The sequence below is a fragment of the Urocampus carinirostris genome, chromosome 20 (assembly GCF_059441175.1).
Source record: "Urocampus carinirostris isolate Australia breed hairy pipefish chromosome 20, RoL_Ucar_1.0, whole genome shotgun sequence".
NCBI classification, from domain to species: Eukaryota; Metazoa; Chordata; class Actinopteri; order Syngnathiformes; family Syngnathidae; genus Urocampus; species Urocampus carinirostris.
The window spans coordinates 24,789,408-24,810,098 of record NC_142368.1 but is presented as its reverse complement, the minus strand read 5'-3'; the positions used below and the strand labels follow the sequence as shown (position 1 = coordinate 24,810,098).

General features: G+C 39.2%; 1 protein-coding gene across 1 annotated transcript; it reads left to right on the top strand.

Moving 5' to 3' along the window:
* Positions 1-2,335: 2,335 nt before the first annotated feature.
* cmtr1 (cap methyltransferase 1) lies at positions 2,336-19,323 on the top strand. Its single transcript, XM_088324630.1, has 24 exons — positions 2,336-2,533; positions 2,915-3,016; positions 3,096-3,244; positions 3,410-3,568; positions 3,776-3,868; positions 3,946-4,017; positions 4,106-4,200; positions 4,265-4,337; positions 4,404-4,602; positions 6,105-6,223; positions 6,356-6,452; positions 6,585-6,717; positions 9,424-9,603; positions 9,671-9,727; positions 9,807-9,864; positions 12,531-12,599; positions 12,663-12,794; positions 12,865-12,990; positions 13,094-13,185; positions 13,962-14,030; positions 14,121-14,168; positions 15,936-16,048; positions 16,111-16,219; positions 18,628-19,323. Exons 2-24 carry the CDS (start codon positions 2,920-2,922, stop codon positions 18,761-18,763), a joined length of 2,475 nt encoding a protein of 824 aa, XP_088180756.1. The 5' UTR covers positions 2,336-2,533; positions 2,915-2,919; the 3' UTR covers positions 18,764-19,323.
* Positions 19,324-20,691: the final 1,368 nt, after the last annotated feature.

The window sequence follows — 20,691 nt, the reverse complement described above, 5'->3', positions numbered from 1 at the left end:
TTTTTTTTGTTAAAAGTGTTGGGGTTCAACCTGACAACAGCCCGGATAAGACTGTGCGGTACCCCATACTCCCAAAGCACCCCCCACAGGGCCTCCCGAGGAACACGGTCGAATGCCTTCTCCAAGTCCACAAAACACATGTAGACCGGACAGGCAAACTCCCATGCACCCTCAAAGACCCTGCAGAGTGTATAGAGCTGGTCCAGTGTTCCACCTCCAGGACAAAAACCACACTGTTCCTCCTGAATCCGAGATTCGACTTCCTGGCGGACCTTCCTCTCCAGTACCCCTGAATAGACCTTATCAGGGAGGCTGAGAAGTGTGATTCTCCTGTAGTTGGAACGCACTCTCCGGTCCCCCTTCTTAAAGACGGGAACCACCACCCCAGTCTGCCAGTCTATCACACAAATAAATCGTTAAAAATAATCATGCATTGTGATCGCTGCATTTTTCTTTTTAATTTACCTCTCTCACAGTGGACATGCACCTACGATGAAGATTTCAGACCCCTACATGAGTGGGAGAATATGGATATGCTTTGAAACTGCACTCTGTCAACAGCCTGCTCTTTGAGAAATTTCTTTTTGTGTCTTACCCTCCTGATGGAGGGTATCAATGATGGTCCTCTGGACAGCAGTCAGATCAGCAGTCTTCCCCATACTTGTGATTTAGTTTACTGAACCAAGCTGAGTGTTTTTAAGGCTCAGGAAACCCTCGCAAGGTGTTTCGAGTTAATTAGATGATTCAGGTGATTAGTTGAATAGCCTACTTGTATAGTTTTTCATGATATTCTAATATTTTGAGATAGGATTTTTGAGTTTTTTTCAGCTGTAAGCCAAAATCAGCAATATTCAAATAATAAAAGGCTTGAAATAGTTCAGTTGATGTGTAATGAATCCAGAATGTATGACATTTTTGTTTTTTTAATTGCATTACAGAAAATAAAGAACTTTATCACAATATTCTAATTTTCTGAGACAGTCCAGTATATATATATATATATATATATATATATATATATATATATATATATATATATATATATATATATATATATATATATATATATATATACATATATATGCACTATACATTTATTATCATTTTGTATCAATGAACATCTAGAAAGAAGTGAATAATCAACTCCAAAAAAATACTTGCTTCCAATAAACCTGGGATGCAAAAATTAAAATCTTAAGCCTTAGATGGAACACAACACACAGTGTACATACACTGTTGATATCATTTTCCATTATCATTTTTTTAAACAAGTGTCAGAAACCACTGGGGAGTGTCAAAGAGCTGAATGCGGCTGTTGTTGACCCCTGTTATAAATTGTGAAATATAATGTGAATACATACCTTTCAACCTGTACGGTTTTGCCTACAAAGTACGATTTTTATGCATTTTAAGACGAGTACGGCGTACAAGGAGATCTGTACGGAAAAACGCAAATTTGTCAATGTTGGGCTCCGTCCAGTATACAGGTACACTGACTATCACAAAACGGCAAATCAATCAAGTCAAACGAGTTCACCGCGGTCGCCTCTATCTCGGTATCGTTTCCTTCGTTGCAAACGAAGCGAGCGGTTTGATGCCACTGTGCACATGCGTCTGCCGCCTGGGGATTTCCCATCATGCATCATTCCGAAAAAATGGGGTACGATTATTTTGTATTGTGTACGGGAAAATACGACTTGTACGGGCATGGAGCCGTGGAGGTTGGCAGGTATGTGAATATATTACAGACAAATTCATCAATATCACACATTTTCCATGCATTGTTTATAGAAACCAAATCACAGTATTGCAAAATGCTGAACGAATTTAAAATTTACTGGCCAAATAAAGTAACACTATTAAGATTTTATTTGATCTTAAAACGGAGGGATTTTTGGCAGTACGTCGCGTCATCATCACGCGTCAGTCCAGTCCCCAACAAAAGGACCACATTGTATTAAAAAACTATAAACAAATACGGGATGTTAGTTCTCCTAACAAAACTGCGAACAATTTTCAAGCAGTGTCACTAAAAATAGTCAGACTAATAATGTGATTTTGTCTGTTGCATAAAGTTGAGATGAAATCCTCAGTATTGTATCTTCTTGGCTATTATTGCAGGTAACGTACAACTAAGTTTGAGACAGGTCCCCCGCCCCCCTTTTTTTATCCTTTTAATTTTGTAAAAGCGTGCTGCATGTGTCTTTTTATGGTGGTGTATAGTATTATGAAGATTGGTAATTTCAGACGGAAAAGTCTCTGCCCGCCCCCCCAAAAATTAGACTTGTTTTTTAAACAGGAGCTTTTAGTGCCTTCTCTACGTCATCATCCTGCGCTTGTCCCCAGTGAAAGGACCTCGTTGCAAATAAATAAGGCGGTCTTAGATTTCGCTGTTAAATATTGAACTGCTTTGCATTATTTTTTACAAAAAAACCTTTCATTTTCTTCCTTACTTTTATCAGCTTGAATTTTGTGGCTGCATGAATTTGACGTGGACTCTTTGAGGAATCACGAGCGGTTTGTGCTCGAACCGGTTAGTTTTTGCTGCTTTTCTGTTTTGCTGTCCTGTACAGTATAGCTAAAATCTCTAATTACGAATTTTTCTCCGATTTAAAAAGTAAAAGCGTAACATACGTATCCATCTTCTTAAACATCGATTTAGTTGCAAAAGTTTGTTCTTTTTGACATGCGACTGATCAAGATTCAAATGTAAAATTTGTTATTGACAAATTTCCTCCCATCTTTTCTAGTACTCCTTGTCAATAAAGTGTTTTAATAATTTAATTTAACTTGACCAGGTGCTATAATGTTGACACAAAATCCAAATACCTCTTTCATCTTAATCCTATTATAGTGTTTATTCCTCTCAAGATTATATGTATGTTTTGTATTTACACATCTAACTTTTCTGTAGCTGCCATGATGAAGAGAAGAGTCGATCCAACTCCAGCTCTGGCTGTGAAGAGGCACCGTGACGACAGTAGCTCTGATGAAGAGTCGAGAATGTCCAGGCAAGGTAAGTGGAGATACTCTTTGTCTGATATTTGGTCATCTCTTCGGGCCTCATCTTTATTTGCATTTCTTTTCACATCCAGACTCCAGCCAGAATGAGTCACTTAGCGACCAGGAAGAACCTCGAGCGGGATTCTCCCTGTCATCCGAATTGATCAGCTCCAGGGAGACTGACTCGCTCCCGCAGGCTTCCAAGTTCTCCATGTACAACAGTGTTTCACAAAAGCTCATGGTGTGCCCATTCACTCATAAATGTATTTGCTTTAATGATATTGTCTTTTGAAACATTTAAGTTTCATAGGTTAGCAATGAAGTTATATGTTTGAAAGTCCCAATAATATTTTAATTTGATCTGGGTAAGAGTTACTCAACTCGACGTGCCTATTTTTAACTGTAGGCCAAGATGGGTTTTCGTGAAGGTGAAGGCCTGGGAAAGTTTGGTCAGGGCCGCAAGGAGATTGTGGAGGCATCGACTCAGCGGGGAAGGCGAGGGCTTGGCCTTACGCTACAGGGCTTCCAGGGGGAACTCAACATCGACTGGCAGGATGAACCCAAGGTAGCGCCTTTAAGCAAATCTTTTTGTTTTATCGCAAAGAAATAAATGGAAAAAAATAGTATGATAATGATGACAACACAAACGTATGAGTTCGCCTTACAGCATAATGGGTAATAAAAGCTCAACTATCGGTATAATAGGAAAGTTGAAACCTTACTTACACTTTCGTTTGTATATCCATGTGTGTTTGTGTGTGTGCATGTCCAGCCCAGTGCCACAGAAAAAGTGGATTGGTTTCCAGAATGCACCACAGAAATTCCTGATGCAGATGAGTTAAGGGACTGGGTGACAGTGGGACCGGTATGTATTTACCTTGTTGTTCTCCAACTCGACGGGATTTTTCCATTGGGAATGTTTTAATTGATTTTCATCCCCAGAAAAAAATAAAGATCGAAGAGGAAACAGAATTTTGTACTGAAGACCTTCTGCACACGCTTCTTCGATGCAAGGTGAGGTGTTTTGTAAAAAGTACCTTTAAAGGTTATGTTGTTAAATTGATGAAAATAGTGTTATATCCCATTCCTCAATACTTAACAGACAGTATTTGACAACTTGGAAAACGAAGAAATGAGAAGGGCGCGCACTCGTTCCAACCCTTATGAGACCATCCGTGGGGGCATCTTTCTCAACAGGTAGGTGGGACTTGTGAAATGTAACTTTGACATCATCCTTATTCCTTATGTTGGTTGCTTACAGGGCAGCCATGAAAATGGCGAACATTGACTACTGCTTCGACCACATGTTCACTAACCCGAGAGACTGTGATGGGGTGAGTTCGCATCTGGAATGTGTTAGTCTTGCCCCGCGCTGACCTTAAATTTCTTGCCCGATGAAGAAGCCCCTGACGCACGACAACGGCAGCGAGCTCTTGTATTTCGGCGATGTTTGTGCAGGACCAGGCGGCTTTTCCGAGTACATTCTGTGGAGGAGACGCTGGCACTCCAAAGGCTTCGGCATGACGTTAAGGGGGCCATGCGACTTCAAATTAGAGGATTTTTACGCTGCGCCCAGCGAACTGTTTGAGCCCTACTACGGTAATGAGCTCGTTATTTTGTGACAGTCATTAACTTTTACGTCATTGACATTATCTCGAGGTTAATTTAACCCTTCGGGGGCTTTGATTAAGGGCAATGCCACATCGCGGTTTTTTACTTTTCGCGGTTGGTTCTGGTCCCAATTAATCTCGAAAAACCGAGGGATATCTGTACTACTAAAAATGTGTGATGGTGTCATTAGGGTCCTTTTAAAGAGTTCAAAATAGGAAAAATATTACATCAAATGAACAATATGATCTGCTATTTCTTTTAGTCAGACAACTGCATGCATTTTAATTGTTAAATGTTATATTTTCTTTTTCTTTATTTTTTGCACGATTTTACAATTTTACGAGAAAAATATTTTTACAATCTAGCCTAATAACAGGGAAAATATTCCATACTGCAAAGAACCCCTTACATCTGGTCATTTTTGTACTGGTGTTATTTTTACTATTTTACCAGAAAAACAAGTTGAAAATATAATTTTGAACTGCTTTTTGCTATATCTTTTAGCGTAAAATATACAATACAGACGCTCCCCTACCTACGACAATTCGACTTTCGCAAAACGGTAGATACGAATTTTTTTTTTCGTGTTTTTGAAAAATGTCCGGACATTGCTGTTAAGTTAGATTTTGTATTGTGTGCACCTTTTTGCGAGTCGAGGAGAGTACTGTAGTGCTTCTTTCCGCTGTATGGCGATGTGAGAGGTCACCCAGCATCCACACCGAAAAAGAAAAATCCGGCTTCTACTTCCTGGTTTGTGTGTAATCATAACAACGTGTACTGTATCGCTAGCACACTAAGAACTTTGACATTTTTATCGTTTAATATCTCATGCATCCATTTAATATGGTTGGTGTAACGTTTAAAAAAGAGGCGAGCTGTTTCTTTTGAAAGGAAAGTGGAATAAGAAAGCCTGATGCAGTTGAGAAAATGGTCGTAACGCTTTTTTTCGGCCACTTTTTACGACGGAGGAGGACCTCTTGAAGTGCACCTCCCTAAAGTAAGTTAAAACTCACTTTATTTATCATTATAGAGCATATTATTTTATGAAATGTTTCTTTTTTAGTACAAAACAATACAGGTTACCTATACAAGCCTTAAACATACAAAATATAGTACTAAAGCAACTTAAGAACAAATAGAACTTACTAACAATCGTCCAAAACATAACTCGTTCGTAGGTCGGGCAGCGTCTGTATACTTTTTAACAATTGTTTTCCTTTTTAGGTTTTGGATTGGGGGATGGTGTCATACTAGTCTGTGGTTTGCAATAATCTGTGGTCTGTGCAGCCCTTTGAGACTCTTTGTGATTAAGGGCTATATTTTTAATAATTTTGAGCTTTAACTTGAGTTGTATTGAGTGGAAGACAACCAGGGTGGGCAAAAAGTGCTTTGTATTCCAATTTAAAGCTTTGAGATTTTATATGTGTAGGTGGCAATGAGTAAAAGTTTGCAAATGCAGCAAGGCATCATATGTCTTTTCCGTTTGGCAGGCGAAGAAGGAGTGGACGGTGACGGCGATATCACCCGTCCGGAAAACATAACTGCATTTCGGAATTTTGTACTGGACAGCACTGACGGGAGGGGGTTGCACTTCCTCATGGCCGATGGGGTAAGCTCACACTCTTACCTCCTCGCATGGTGTTAATGACTCCAAATGTGAATAATTATTCAGTTTTTCCACTCTTTATTGCTGATTGAAAACAAAAAAGCAAGAGTTATTGATATTTTTTGGGGTTGGCAGGGTATCTCTGTGGAGGGCCAGGAGAACCTTCAGGAGATCCTCACCAAACAGCTGCTACTCTGCCAGTTCCTCACGGCTCTCTCGACACTAAGGACTGGTTAGCTTCGCCTAGTTTGTTTAGGCACCAACTATTGTTCACAAATAATGTCAACAATGCGTGTAAATGAAAGCATTTTTCACTAGAATCCTAATTTCAGGTTGATTCTTAATTGAAATGTTTCTCCGGCAGGTGGCCACTTTGTCTGTAAGACATTTGATCTCTTCACGCCTTTCAGCGTGGGTTTGGTCTATTTGCTGTACCTGTGCTTCGACCGCATCACGCTCTTCAAACCTGTCACAAGTCGGCCCGCCAATTCCGAGAGGTGAGCTTCTTTGCATAGAGCTGATGTGTCTGTCATGCCTAATTACTTCAAACGTACAACTTAAAAAAAAAATCGGGTAAAAAAAAACAGTATTTGTCAATAGTAGTCCCTTTTATCCAAAACAACGCTGCTAAAATTGGGTAACATTGTTTAAAACGAACCTCCATGTGTAGAAATGTTGTTTGAAATGCAAAATATAGGGTAGTGTGTCTAAAATAACCCAATTTGTGTCAACAGTGGTCCTATTTATACAAAACTGGGTGGGTTGTATCTCTTAACCACTCGGATCGTAGATCGTAGGGGCACCATTTACTGTGGTGTGTCTTGGGCAAGTACAGCCTAATGGCGTCCATCCCTCTCCGGGCCAACTAATGTCCCCCCCTAAATATTGTGTTCTTCATTAAAAAACAACAAACATTTGAGTAGTATAGTACAAAATAACCACTTCTACAGTAACTGTATCATCTTGCCACATAAAACCTAGTAAAATTGGTTCAATTTCATTTGAAGTCTCTTTACACCAATTTTAAAATTGCTCTATTGGTTCCCTGTGCGCAGAATCAATTTTAAGGTGTTTTTACTAGTTTTTACATGCCTTAACGGTCTTAGGCCATCCTATCTGTCTGAAATGCTTTTGTTATATGAGCCATTGCGGCCTCTGACAACCTCTGGCAGCGGTTTGTTGACTTCCTAGGGTAAGGACCAAAAACCTTTATGGTGAAACAGCATTCCGCCACTTTGGTCCTCACCTATAGAAAGGTTTGCCGGAGGACATCGGTCTGTGTGATGTTTTTAAGAGGAGACTCAAGACCCACTTTTTTAATATGGCTTTCAATTGATCATTTTCATATAGCTCTAATTTGTTCAAATTCTAATCTTTAACTGTATCCTACTTTTACTTCACATTTTATGTTTTCTTCCGCAGTTGTTTTTATTTATATTTCAGTGTTTTCTCATTTTTGAGGCCCACACTGTTAGGGTGTGGTTCAATGGCTGACATTCTAAAGCCATCTGCCGGCATACCTATTAGTGTGGCTAACCCCTCCCTCGCGTCCCTTTTCTCACATGGTTAGTCTGTGCCTCGTCATAATCATATTTTATTTTTATTACTGTTTTTTTTAGTTTTTATTGTATTTTAACCATTGTCTGTGTCTCTTACGTGTTTTGGCTTGTTCAGCGGCAATACAGTGTATGTTTTTATACAGCACTTTGATGGGCAGATTATTGCTGAAAAATGCTTTAGAAGAAATATATATTATTTGAAGCAATACAATACAAACATAAAAGAAATGAAAAAACAAAATTGAATTTGACAGTTTTATACAGAACTATTTGGACCAGGGGTCGAGAAACTAAAGCTCTTTTCATGACTACATATGGCTCACAGAAAAAAGTATGCGCATGCAGATTTCATCCTTAGCAATGCTAGACCAACTAGCGCAAAGTTGAGTGTAGTGCACGCATAGCTTACATAGCACATTCAGTTAGAATGGTTCGGTCCAGTATATAAATAGTTTACAGTCAAGGTGTCACACCAACGGACCCTGTTATGAAAGTAAATCAGTAGATAATAATCCTTTATATGGAAGAACATTTAAATAATTTAGGTTGAATGTGAAAACCCACGGAACATCTGTAAACAGACAGAAACGCCAGTCAAGCACACACACAGAGCAATTTGATAGGGTGAGCGGTAGGCGTGGCCGGAGCTATGCCCAGCCCCGTCTGCACCGAAGGTAATACTTGAGTATCCTTGTTTGCATGGTTTTGTGTCATTTTAACAAAAGAACTCTGTTTGCACCTTGTTTAGAAACCATTTATGAAAAAAAAGTCAAAATGAGCCTCAACAATATTAAGTAATTGCGGGAGGGAGGCAAATTATTTGTTGATATGGGATATTGGCTCTGGCATTATTCTTACTTCATAAATGTTATCAAACCATCTAAGATCACACAATATAAAAAAAAATGTGCCGATAGATTTTGTCCGGATAGCGTATCTAGCAGATTTTCTGAATTTTGTCTTTAAATATATGGCTCTCTTTCAAAAAAAATATATATTTTTTTTTGTTATAGTGGCTCTTGGGGTCATAAAGATTCCCAACCCCTTATTTAGACTCTATTACTAGTTTACACCCAGCAAAAATTTTGACAATTTTGTTTGAAGCCCCAATGCGTATTATTATACCAATAGATGGCCCTGTGTTGTCTGGTATTATAATTGGCAAAGCATGGTGGCATCCTGATGGACGAACTTGGCAACGACTTGGGGTTTTCTATATGTAAAAGAAATACAAATTTCTTGACATATGATTTTTTTTCTCGACATATGATTTTCTTTAAATCAAAATTAAAATTGGTATGATAGTTTATGTATTTTTTGCCTAGTATAAAAATCAGTGTTTTGTTTTGTTTTTTTACTGGATGAAAGTGTTTTGTACCTCTAGGAGGCACTAAATATTACAGACTGTCCCTTTAACATAATAACAACATACATTTTGGTTTTTTCATTTAACATTACAACAACAAAATGGGTTGTTTTGTTAAACTACCCAAAAGATCTGGACATTTTGTTTTAACCTCCCAAATCTGGTTTATTTTAAGTATGAATATGTGTTTGTTTGTTGTCTTGTTGCTTTTCTACTTCCCAAAATATCTGAACAACCCAACCTATTGGCCCAATTGGGTTATTTATGACTCGTTTCAGGTACGTAGTATGTCGGGGCCTGAAACCGGGCTCAGATGCGGTCAGGGCGTACATGTTCCGTGTCAACCTGAAGCTGAAGCAGCTGCGGGACACAGAGACGGATGTGACTGACGTAGTCCCGCTCAGCATCATCAAGGAAGATACAGACTTCTTCAACTCCATGGTCAATTCCAACGAGAGGTTAGTTTTTAGCGGCTCCTTCCTCGGACGCAGACTCAGCTCATTCGTTTTCGTATCGATTTTGAAGCTTGTGCGCCATCCAGATTAAAGCTCTGGCTAAGATTCATGCCTTCGTTATGGAACCGTGAGTAATGTTTGGTGCACCCTATGAACTTTGCATGTTATTTACTCATGCATAATTGTGTGTTATTTGCCCCTTCCAGGACGCTGATAGAGCCCACCCAAGCTGACATACGCAAACAGTGTCTCAAACTCTGGGGGGTGAGCAGCCGCAAACGTGCACTTCCTCACGTGTCTCGCCTAAGAGCAGAGTTTTGGCATCGATAGAGGGGACCTGTCCCCATCAATATTGAGCAATCATTGATTTGTCCCAACCAATATTATGTGAGCACTGCGCTATGTCCCCACCAATGCCAAGACCAAACATATTCCATTCCCCTCTCCACACTCAACTGATGCGCGGTGATGTACAGTAATGTCTCCAAATAAATGTACACTCTTTATAGCTTATTCATCATTTGATATTGATTGGCAACATTTAATGTCTTTTGTTTGAAAAAAAAACATCAGGTTTTCAACAACAATATACAAACTGGCACAGACAAAAATAACCTTTAAACTGTTATCGTCTTGCCTCATAAATAAAGTCCATGCGCCACTCCTTTTGAATAAAAGCATCGATAACTTGCTTATAAAAGTCTTTGATATGCTTCAGTTTGACACAAATGACGCAGTTCTCCTACCGCCCCTCCCTAAGGCGATACTGAGACAAGTATCGGTGGCCGACCGCTCTTGGTAATTGAAATGTGAATGAGAAAACTCCGCGATTTTAAAAAGGAAATCCAGAAATTGTGACGTTACATGAGACTTATTCGTTGCAAATGCACACCTATGAACTTCAGCCCATTGCGCCCCTTATTAATGATCGCAGTTGCCCTTATTAAACGATAATAGTGTTTCCGCGGCGCAGTGGTTAGCGTATTTGCCTTACACGCGAAAGGTCCGAGATTTTGTGGAAACATTAGTTGGCCTAGAGAGGGATGGTCGCTACCAGGCTGTACTTGCCCAAGACACACCAGAGGAAATTGTGCCCGTACGACCCAAACAAATCTTACAAACACAACGCAGCACCTATTTACTCACAGCAAGACAGACGATGTTGAATAAAAACAAAGGTAATTCGTGTAAACTAGATTATTTTATTTACCAGATAAACAACACAAACTTTTCTTTCAGCACCATTCTTTGTTCTCTCACCTCCTGCGGTAAATTTAGAGTTGCTTCTACGTAGCAGAACAGGATTTTGCTGACATTGTCTTTTTTACAGCTCGTTTTACTCTGTGACAGAAACTGGAAATTTTGGTTAAATTTTCATAAAAGATGTCTGAATATCAATTCCTGTTGTTTTCCTGTACTCTGATGACGTTGTCTGCTACCATTGACCGAATCAATTCGGGCAAGATTCATGTAAGATTTTTTTTTCCCTACAAATATTCTTGTACGGCGTACACAATTTGAAATATCAAAAAACATATACAATATGGAGAAAATGTATTCTTTGACAGGTATACTGATGTTGTTGCCTCACTTGCCTTTCCTGACTGCACGTCACTACCTCACTCACACATTCTGTTTCCCTGTAGTAGGCACTACAGCAGGGGTCGGGAACCTATGGCTCGCGAGCCATATATGGCTCTTTCTATGAATATCTATGGCTCAGAGACAAATTTGATTGCATGCAAAATTTCTCCATCCTATTCGAAACTTGAGTGGTTCGTCCTATTCAGGTACACGCAAAGCCAATCCAGAACTAAGACTTACGGCGTTACTTCGCAGTATATATAGGGCACGTTTTTCACTACAATTTACAGTCAAGGTGTCACACAAAAAAGGTGGGAAAAAAACTCGTTTTGGCTGTACAACGCTAAAGAATCCTTTATATAAAAGTTCACTATATAATCTGTGTTCAGTGTTCAGATACCTTATGATGAATCCACAGAACACACTGTAAATACGCCAAAACACCGGAAGAGAACTTAGTCTTTTGATTGGGTGAGTGGGAGGGATGGGTGGAGCCATGCAAAAAGCGCAAGCACTCCCTCCCATCTCTCGCCCTACGCCATCTGCGCCAAAAGTGAGCTCATCAGGCTCCCTATTTGCAGAATGTTGTGACGTTTTTACACAATAACAGCTTGCATCTGGTTTTGAAATCAATATGTATGAAAAAAAGGGTCAAAAGGAGTTTAACCGATCTTGAGTAATTGCAAGAAAGAGACAAGTTTAAAGTGGTATGTTTGTTGATTTTGGGACAGGGGCTCTGGCATTATTCTTTTTTCATAATTTTTATCAAATCATCAAAAATAAATGTGCTGAAGACTAAGCTTTTGTCTGGGGTGCGGGTTTAGCAATTTTGTAAATTTGTCTCATAATATATGGTGTGGCTCTTTCCCAAAATAAAATTAATATTTTTTGCTTTGATGGCTCTTTGAGTCAAAAAGGTTCCCGACCCCTGCACTACAGGGCCCTTCAAACGAGGACTTACAGGCTTAGGCAGTTTCTTCCCCAGGGCCATCACCATCCTAAACAAGCGCGCATAACTGAAAAATATATATCTTGTCATTTGTATTAAAAAATGAGTATTCATATTTTATCTATTGACTTATTTGCTGCTAAAGGATATTGCACTACATTTATTTGCACCATAGTTACAATGCACTAGATTTCATTGGAGTATTATTACAACTTATGCCAGTCTTCAAGCACTAATTTGTAAATATGTTTGCCTGTTTATTCAGACATTTTTCCATTTTATTTCTTATTATGTTTGTTTTTACGTATTTATCCTGGAGTGCCATGTCTGATCTTGTTGCAAACAATGTTCGCTACATTGTTATCAATTATAATTAAGAAAATTCTAATTCTTCCAGGTGCCTGACAAGGCCAGAGTCACGCCGGCATCCTCTGACCCAAGGTCCAAGTTTTACGAGCTGGTCAAGGTCTGTGATTTTAGAGTATCTATCCTGGTTCTTCAAATTCAAATATTTTGTTTATTCCCCAAGAATCCCGACTTGGATTTGTTCAAAAGCAGCCTAAGACCGCTCGGCGCCAGCACAATGGAAAAGCTCCGCCTGGTCTTGGACTACCGTTGCATCGTGGGGGGAGGGGAGCAGATTTTCCTCCTAGCACTGGGCGTGAGTCACTCACATACAATTTGGCGGTATTAAATTTGTTAAAACAAACTCGACCCCACGTCCGGTGCAGAAATCACAGATTTATACGTGGGACGGTAAATCGCCTCAACGCTGGAAGAAGCTAGAGAACTTCAGATTGGAGCTCCCAAGAGATTCGCTATTGAGCGTAGAGATCGTGCAGGAGCTCAAGGGCGAGGTAAGCCAACTCCCCAATGGAAGAACTTCGCCCGTCTCTGCTCTAAAAAGGTTTACAAAACCCTTCGCCTGGGCTCCAAAAATGATAACGAAACCATCCACAGGGTAAAGCGCAGCGGCGGATCAACGCAGTGCACGTGTTGGATGCACTCATCCTAAACGGCACTGATGTCCGAGAGCAGCATTTCAACAAGCGGTGAGTGGGAAACGCGTGCTCGCTGAGTAGCCGCCCAAGTCAAATCATGTTTATTTCTATAGCCCCTATTACAAGAAGTCTCTATGGGCTGTGCAGACTACAAACTGTTACACACTATAGACTATTATTACACTATCCCCTGATCTAAAACCTACATGAAAGGAAGGAAAAACTAAAAACCTCAGCATGAGAAAAATGAAGAAACCTTGAGAACGGACCACACATAAGGTAATCCTCCTTTCTGGATGACCAGGCCAAAATGGATGTTGCAAGGGCATCAAAAAACAATACACACATTGTCAACATGAAATATAAGTAATTCATAAGCTAATAAATATAAGTGTGTTTTAAGCCTAGATTTAAACAGGTCCTCTGAGGTTACGAGAAAATACACATCATGATATAAGCGTTTGGGACAGCTATGTTTCGAATATAAATATAGATTATCAATTGAATATTGATTATTCAATATTAAAATGTTTTTTCATCTATATCAGGGATGTCAAGCTCAGTTTGGCTCTAACGCTCGATCCAGACGTTTGGTTCTGAGGCGGGCCGCATCAGTAAACAGAAGGTCAATCCCAAATGTATAGCTTTGTTCTATTAGTAGTATTATGCTTTATCCTTTAGCTTACATTAGTAACCTCCCACACAAATTATAATCATAGATAACAAGGAATCTTCTGTAAACCCAACACATTTATTGATTAACAACAACTTGATTCTACTATGATTCCCATCATTAAACTGTGTGGCAATGTGTTTTTGGCGTGTAGAATCGAGATGGCGGAGAAGTTTATGAAGGCGGTGGGCAAGCCCAGTAGACCTGACATGAACCCCATCAGGTGCCTTTTTTCCCTTTTTACTTTTGATAAGCTTCACTTTTTCCTTCCACACTCAAAGCATTTTCATACTTTTTTTCTGACCCAAAACAGAGTGAAGGAGGTGTACAGGCTGGAGGAGTTGGAGAAGATTTTTGTACGGTATGATAACTGCTTCTGGTGGGAAGATCCGTCAATGCACATGGTCTCAATTCAGCCTGTGGGCAATTTGTGGCCCCCTTGATAATGATTTATGCCCCCCACCCCCGCCTTACTATTAACCATTTAACGTGTCTGTACAATGTCACCAGTCACTGAAACATGTTAAGCCACATATAATTGGAAAGCCTCAATACTTGAGATTCAACATATGATGACCATTTCAAAATGTACTCATCAGAGAAACATCACGAACAATTTGAAACAAGTTACCTGAAAACTAGAAAGCCGGTATAGCTCACCAATAACGTTCTATGACAGCCAGCTCATGACACGATTCTCAGCAAGCATGTTCTTAATTTCTGCATCGTTGGACATTCCTTTTTGCAATCTGTCTGTTTTGCCGCATAATTACCTTTAAAAAGTAAACGGACTTGTGGTCTTGTCATGATGGCGTTATCATGTGTAGCATCACTGCTCCCTACTGGTCGCACTCAAGAAGACAGCTTCATTTTGAAAACCATCTTTTTTGGCTCGGCCCTCTGAGAAGAGCCGACTCATTCAGCGCCCGAACGGCTTTTCAGATGTTTTGTTTTTTAATGATATATTATCAATAATAATAAAACATTATGCGGCAATTTATTTAGTATTTAGTAATTTTAGGTTTCGCTAGTGATCCCTGAAAAACGCATGAAATGTAAATTAAAACAGTTGCAGATCTTCCCAAAAAAAGTAAAATACCAAACAATTTTAGCTTCTTACTCACTGAACAGATTTCGAGTCAAACGGCAACACATAATGTAAATATATATATATATATATATATATATATATATTCAGTGCTATGATAAAATCCAAAAAACAACTATTTACAACTCTACTTTGACCAATTTAGCCACAGATCCTCTGAAAAACACGAAAATATATATAAATTAAATTAAATAAAACATAAGCTCAGCAGCCTTCAGTATTGAAATATTGAAGGCCCTCTGCTTCAGAGCAAACAATATCATTAAAATAAGTCCAAATTAGGCTGTTTCCGCTCCAATACATACAGTACTTTCTTTTTTTGTCTTCTTTACTGAACTCAATTATTACCCAACACCCATTGAGGCCTTTCGGTGTTTGTAATCAAGTGTGACGTAGCCTAGCTGTACGTGCATTGTTAAAGCAGAATAGCAGAATTTCTATCTATTACTAGCAGCCCATTGACACAAAATGTAGTAGATCATAGATAGGAACATCTCAAAATAGCAAGAAGTATGGGCTAGCAGCAACATAGTGACTTTATTTGAGTCATCAAAGTAAACAAAAAATAAACCTTCCTTTGATCGGTGCTGGATTTTTTTCATTTCAAGGGACTGGAAAATAAATGAAAAATCGTCCTTGAAAGTGTTTGAAAAGTGCTTCAATTTGGCCATGAAAAGCTGTACGAACCCTGTAGATAACAAACTAAATAATTCATCCTCAGGCTACACATCGTTAACCTGAAGGAAAGTTGATGTGGTAGCAGCAAGATAGCGACTAGTTTCATCCTCAAAGTCAACAACAAAACATTTTCTTTTAATCGGTGCTGGATTTGTTCCTTTGAAAGTGCTTGATAAGTGCTTGGATTTGGCATTGAAGAAAAAGGCGTCACGAACTCTGATTGGACCTCTCTTGTAGAAAGGCTGTTTTGGCCCTACCTCCGACGGCATCCTAGTAACTTGAGTTCGTATCCCTTGCTTTAAATGGTTGGTGAACGATTATTCTTTTGATGTTTTCAATCAGGCTGGAAATGAAGGTGACGAAAAGTTCAGGCGGGGTCCCACGTTTGTCCTACACGGGTCGAGACGACCGCCACTTTCTCCCAACTGGACTCTACATCATCAAGACCACCAATGGTGCGTCTCTTAATGATTAAATGGAATTATATCAAAATGAAAATGCCCACTGTGTCATTTAGAGCCTTGGATGATGGCGTACAGCAAAACCTCAAAGAGGAAATACTTCTTCAACAAGAACAACAAATCAGCCGTCTTTGACACGCCGGCGGACGCCGCTTCGCCCTTCCAGTATGTTACGCTCTCTTTTGCCGTTGCATGAGCACCGGGGTGTCGATCATGCGGGCCAGATTAGGCCGGCAAGACAACGCTGAAAGAAGCAAAAGAAAAAAATGACTTGCAGTTTGATATACTGTATGTCCACTGGATGTCGCCAAAGCCAGGCACCACTCACAAAACTACTGGAGTTGCATTTTGTCCTTTCTTTCTTTCAAATTTTCTCTTGCTCTTTCTTTCTCACTTTCTCCCATTTCTCTCTTATCTTTCTCTCTCTATCTCTCTACCTATTTGTCTCTCTATTTCGCTCTCTATTTTTCTCTCTGTCATACTTCCTTCTTTTTCTGTCTCTTTCTTTCCTATCTTTTTCTCTCTCTTTATGCCTCATTCTTTTTCCTACTTTCACCTTCACTCTTTCTTTTTTCCTTTCTCTTTATCTCTCCCTCTCTCTTTATTCTCTATTTATTATCTCTTGCTTTCTCTACCTTTTGTCAAGTTTTGTCTTTCTCTACTCGTTATCTTTCTTTGTCCATCCCTCTTTTCTTGTTGCCATTTTTTTCCCTTTCTCTCTTGTTCTCTCTTATACTTTATTTTTCTGACTGTCCTTTTCTCTTCTATCTCTCTCACTGTCAATGTTTTTCTAGTTTTATCTTAATCTCTTGATCATCTCTGTGTCCAGCTCCCTTTTCTGTTTTGTTTCTTCTCTTTTCCTCCCCCTTATCTGACTATTTTTTTTTCTCTCTTTTGCTTATCTTACCCTTTTTATCTTTTTCTGTTGTTTGTTTCTTCTCTTCTATCTTTCTTTCTTCCCTTCTTTCATTCTCTCTGCTTCCTGTGACTCTTTCGTTCTCTTTCTCACTATCTCTTTGTCTTTCTCTAGTCTTTCTCTTTCTTTCGCTTTTCTGTTTTTTCTCTTTCCCTCTCTCTGTCTGTCTTTTTCTCTTTCTTTGTCTCGTTCTCTCTCTGTCTTTCTCCTAATAACCAGGGATCAGAATTTTCCGCGGATCCACGGATTTCCGCTGTTTTTGAACCCCAAAGGTCATTCCCGTAAATCGTCTAAATTCGATGAGTAAATATTTTGGGGGGGTGAGGTATGATACGTGACTGTTTCATCACCCCAAGTTAGCAGTAAGAGATCGCGAGAAAAATCGGCAAAAAGAAGCGCAGCGCATTAGCTCTATAGTTAATAGATCGACTCCTATCATTGGTCGATAGGTTCGCTGATAACCAATCAGCGGAGCTTTTGTTCAGAGCATTGGCTTTCTCAGACATGGCGCTCCTTCCGGTCTTTTAAAACGGTGAAATGAGTGTTTGAAAAAGTAAATATGAAAATACTAAGAAAAGAAGACGAGGCTTTTGTCTCCGAGATTGATAAAGGAATCAAGAATAAATTTAAGTGGTCATGGCTGGAGAAGACTGTCACAGTAAACGTTAAAATCGGCGCAAAGATCGAGGAAGTTACAGAAACTTTGAGCCAGTTCATCGCAAAGTGTGATGTTCCAGGGAAAGCAAAGTGTCTATACTGTGTCGATCTGATCAATTATGGTACACGAGGTTGTGTGGCACTGTTCGATCATGCTGAAATGAACAAGCACAAAGCAAAAATAGCTTGCCGGCGATCAAATTATGCACTCGGATCCGCATTTAAAATCGGCAGTGAAACTAACAGTAACACCACCGGTTCAACATTATTGGCCGTTCCAAATCCTTCCACTTCAAATACTAGCAGCAGTCAACCACTGGTTCCCCTGTGTGACAGAAAATCCCAATCTGAGGTATTTATAAATCTATTTATTTATGAAATGATTTTATCTTTTGTGTTTATACAATATTTAGAACAGGATAAACAAAATTTATGACATGTATTTTCTTTAAGCATGTTCAGTTTGTGCATTCTATTTTCAAATTAATGATGTATATATTTCCATATATATTGTTGATTAGTAGCTAAATACAAGGTCCATCTTCATAATCAAAACACAACAACAATGGTGATGGTTGTAACATTGTAATCCCCCAATTGTTTTAAACATCTTAAAACTGAAAAAAATACATGGTTTCTGTTTTGTTGGATTTAATTCATTCTAGTGCAATTTTCACATAGCAAATAAGATAAATGGTGTTGGCTTCAAGGGGGGGCTTTGCCCCCCTGAGCCCCCCACCGGGCTCCGCCCTGGACCTGGCCGGGGCCTGCGGCCCCTGGACCCTGGCTATTTCAGCTGAAAATGAAAATCTCCATTCTGATCCCTGAATAACTTTTCTCTCTTCCTCTTTCTCTCTCTCCTGCTCTCTTTTTTTCTCACTTTGATCCACTAGTCCGGCCCCTGTGAGAGTCTTTTCTCTCCCATGACTTAGACACCCCTGTATTAGTATTTTATTTAGGGTTACTTCACGCGTATGTGCTTTTCATTTCACACCTCTAGCGTTTGTCATGCCGAGCGTCTTTTCTGGGCCTGGGAGGATGGCGTCATGGTGCACGACTCTCAGACGCGAGGGGACCCCGACAAGCTCTCCAAAGCGGACCTTTTAGCTTTTATTCAACAAAACCACCAGCTGTGAGGTGCAGTGACTGAACTGTGCCCTGTTTGATAGTGAGAATTTTGAATGGTATATATTTCTGAAGTTGAGCTTGCTTGGTTTTACTCACAGCTTTGCTGCCAACATTATTGGGCACATGACAGGACACTAAAATACATTTTCTCCTTGCATTGTAAATGAGAAGCTTTTTTCTGTGTTATACCTTTAAGCATGCGTGTCTTAAAAATTTCACCCTCAACATGGCCGGTGGGCAGTAGGCTTCCTTGGAATCACATTTTTTTGGAGCCATTGGGTTTCTTTGTAACAGATGTAAAGATCTTGGTCCGTTTTGTGTATATTCATCATCATGTCAGCACTGGCAGTACAATTAGACTAAGATGGGCAATTTAGGAAGAAAATACGTCTGGAAATAAATGATAAACCTCTGTTTTTAGATCTTGCTATATGCCCCTTTTTTCAGCACTTGGGGGTGTTCAACTGAATTTTTGGGGTCGTCCTCAAGTTCAAGGGAACAAAAAGTGCCGTAGAAAATAAACAGGAAAATAAGTAAATAAAAGAAATGTAAATGGTTAAGTAAAGCACTTTGGGAGGTCTTCATTGAGTTGAGAAGTGCGATATAAATGGAGACCATTTAAGATTTAAAATCAAGTAAAAAGAAAAACGATCATGACATGTTCAATTCAATACTAGTTGGAGATTCATATGTTATATATCTTGGAAATTGGGAATGTTTATCAAACTTAAAAGATTCAAGCCAAAAAAATCAATTGGATTAAAACAATTCCAAAAAACAGGTTTACATTTTTTTATTTTCCTTTGTGGATTAAAAAAAATGCTGTACATAGAATACGATTTTTGGCCTTTCATCATTGTTCCAAGTCCAAACATATGATCTCTGGAAAAGTGGGGATGACTGGAGTGAGTCAGAGCTACAAAATCCTGCCATAGTTGGACATGAGAAGAACTTATGGTCAGTTTCAACGTGACATAATGAGCAGATATTATCTTCAATTTTAAAACATGATTTGGGTTTCCTCCGGGCACTCCGGTTTCCTCCCACATTCCAAAGACATGCATTTCAGGTGAATTGGCCGGTCCAAATTGTCCCTAGGTGTGAATGAGCGAATGAGTTGTCTGTCCCTGTGTGCCCTGCGATTGGCTGGCAACCAGTTCAGGGTGTCCCCTGCCCACTGCCCGATGATTGCTGGGATGGGCTCCAGCCCCCCGCGACCCTACTGAGGATAAGCGGTACGGCTAATGAGATGAGATGAGATTTTAAAGCTCCAATCTTTAATTTGACCACTAGATGGCACTGCTGTGTAATACAAGCGAAAAAACGTAAGCAACAAGATGGCAGACAAACATGGTGACAACTTATGGGTATGGATTCCTGTGTAAAAGAAATACAATTTTTGACTTATGATTTTTAAAAATATATATAAATAAACATTGGTACGATAGATCATGCCTAGTATTCAAATCAATGTTTTTTTTTTTAACTGAGTAACTTTTTGTACTTCTAGGAGGCACTATATATTACACACTGTCTCTTTGATTATTCTTTTGATATGTTCCCTTGAAGTGGCCTACAAGAATCACTTTCAGCTTCTATATAGGAAACATTTTATTGCCTGATCGGTTGTGAATGTGTTTTTACCTCCATTCTTCTCTGAGACTCAATATCTCATCGTACATTTAAAGGTACAGTATTACACAAAAAACTTACATAGTTAATCCAATTATACATATGAATGAATTTCCAATTACAAAGTGTCTTGAATTTTACAGTCATTGTTAATGACTAATTAATTGTTTCTAAATAAATAAATAGTACAAGGCACTACAGATGGATAAATACTATTCATACTTTTGTGTGTTTCCAGCTTTCAGGGCTTTAGGTAATTTTAAATACACACAGTTTTAAATCTGTTAATCACAGTGCCATCAAA

Coding starts and splice junctions, on each gene's coding strand:
- cmtr1 (XM_088324630.1), top strand. CDS start 2,920: ATGATGAAGAGAAGAGTCGATCCAACTCCAGCTCTGGCTGTGAAGAGG. Junction 3,869..3,945: donor ACTGGGTGACAGTGGGACCG/GTATGTATTTAC, acceptor TTTCATCCCCAG/AAAAAAATAAAGATCGAAGA. Junction 9,604..9,670: donor ATGGTCAATTCCAACGAGAG/GTTAGTTTTTAG, acceptor TCGATTTTGAAG/CTTGTGCGCCATCCAGATTA.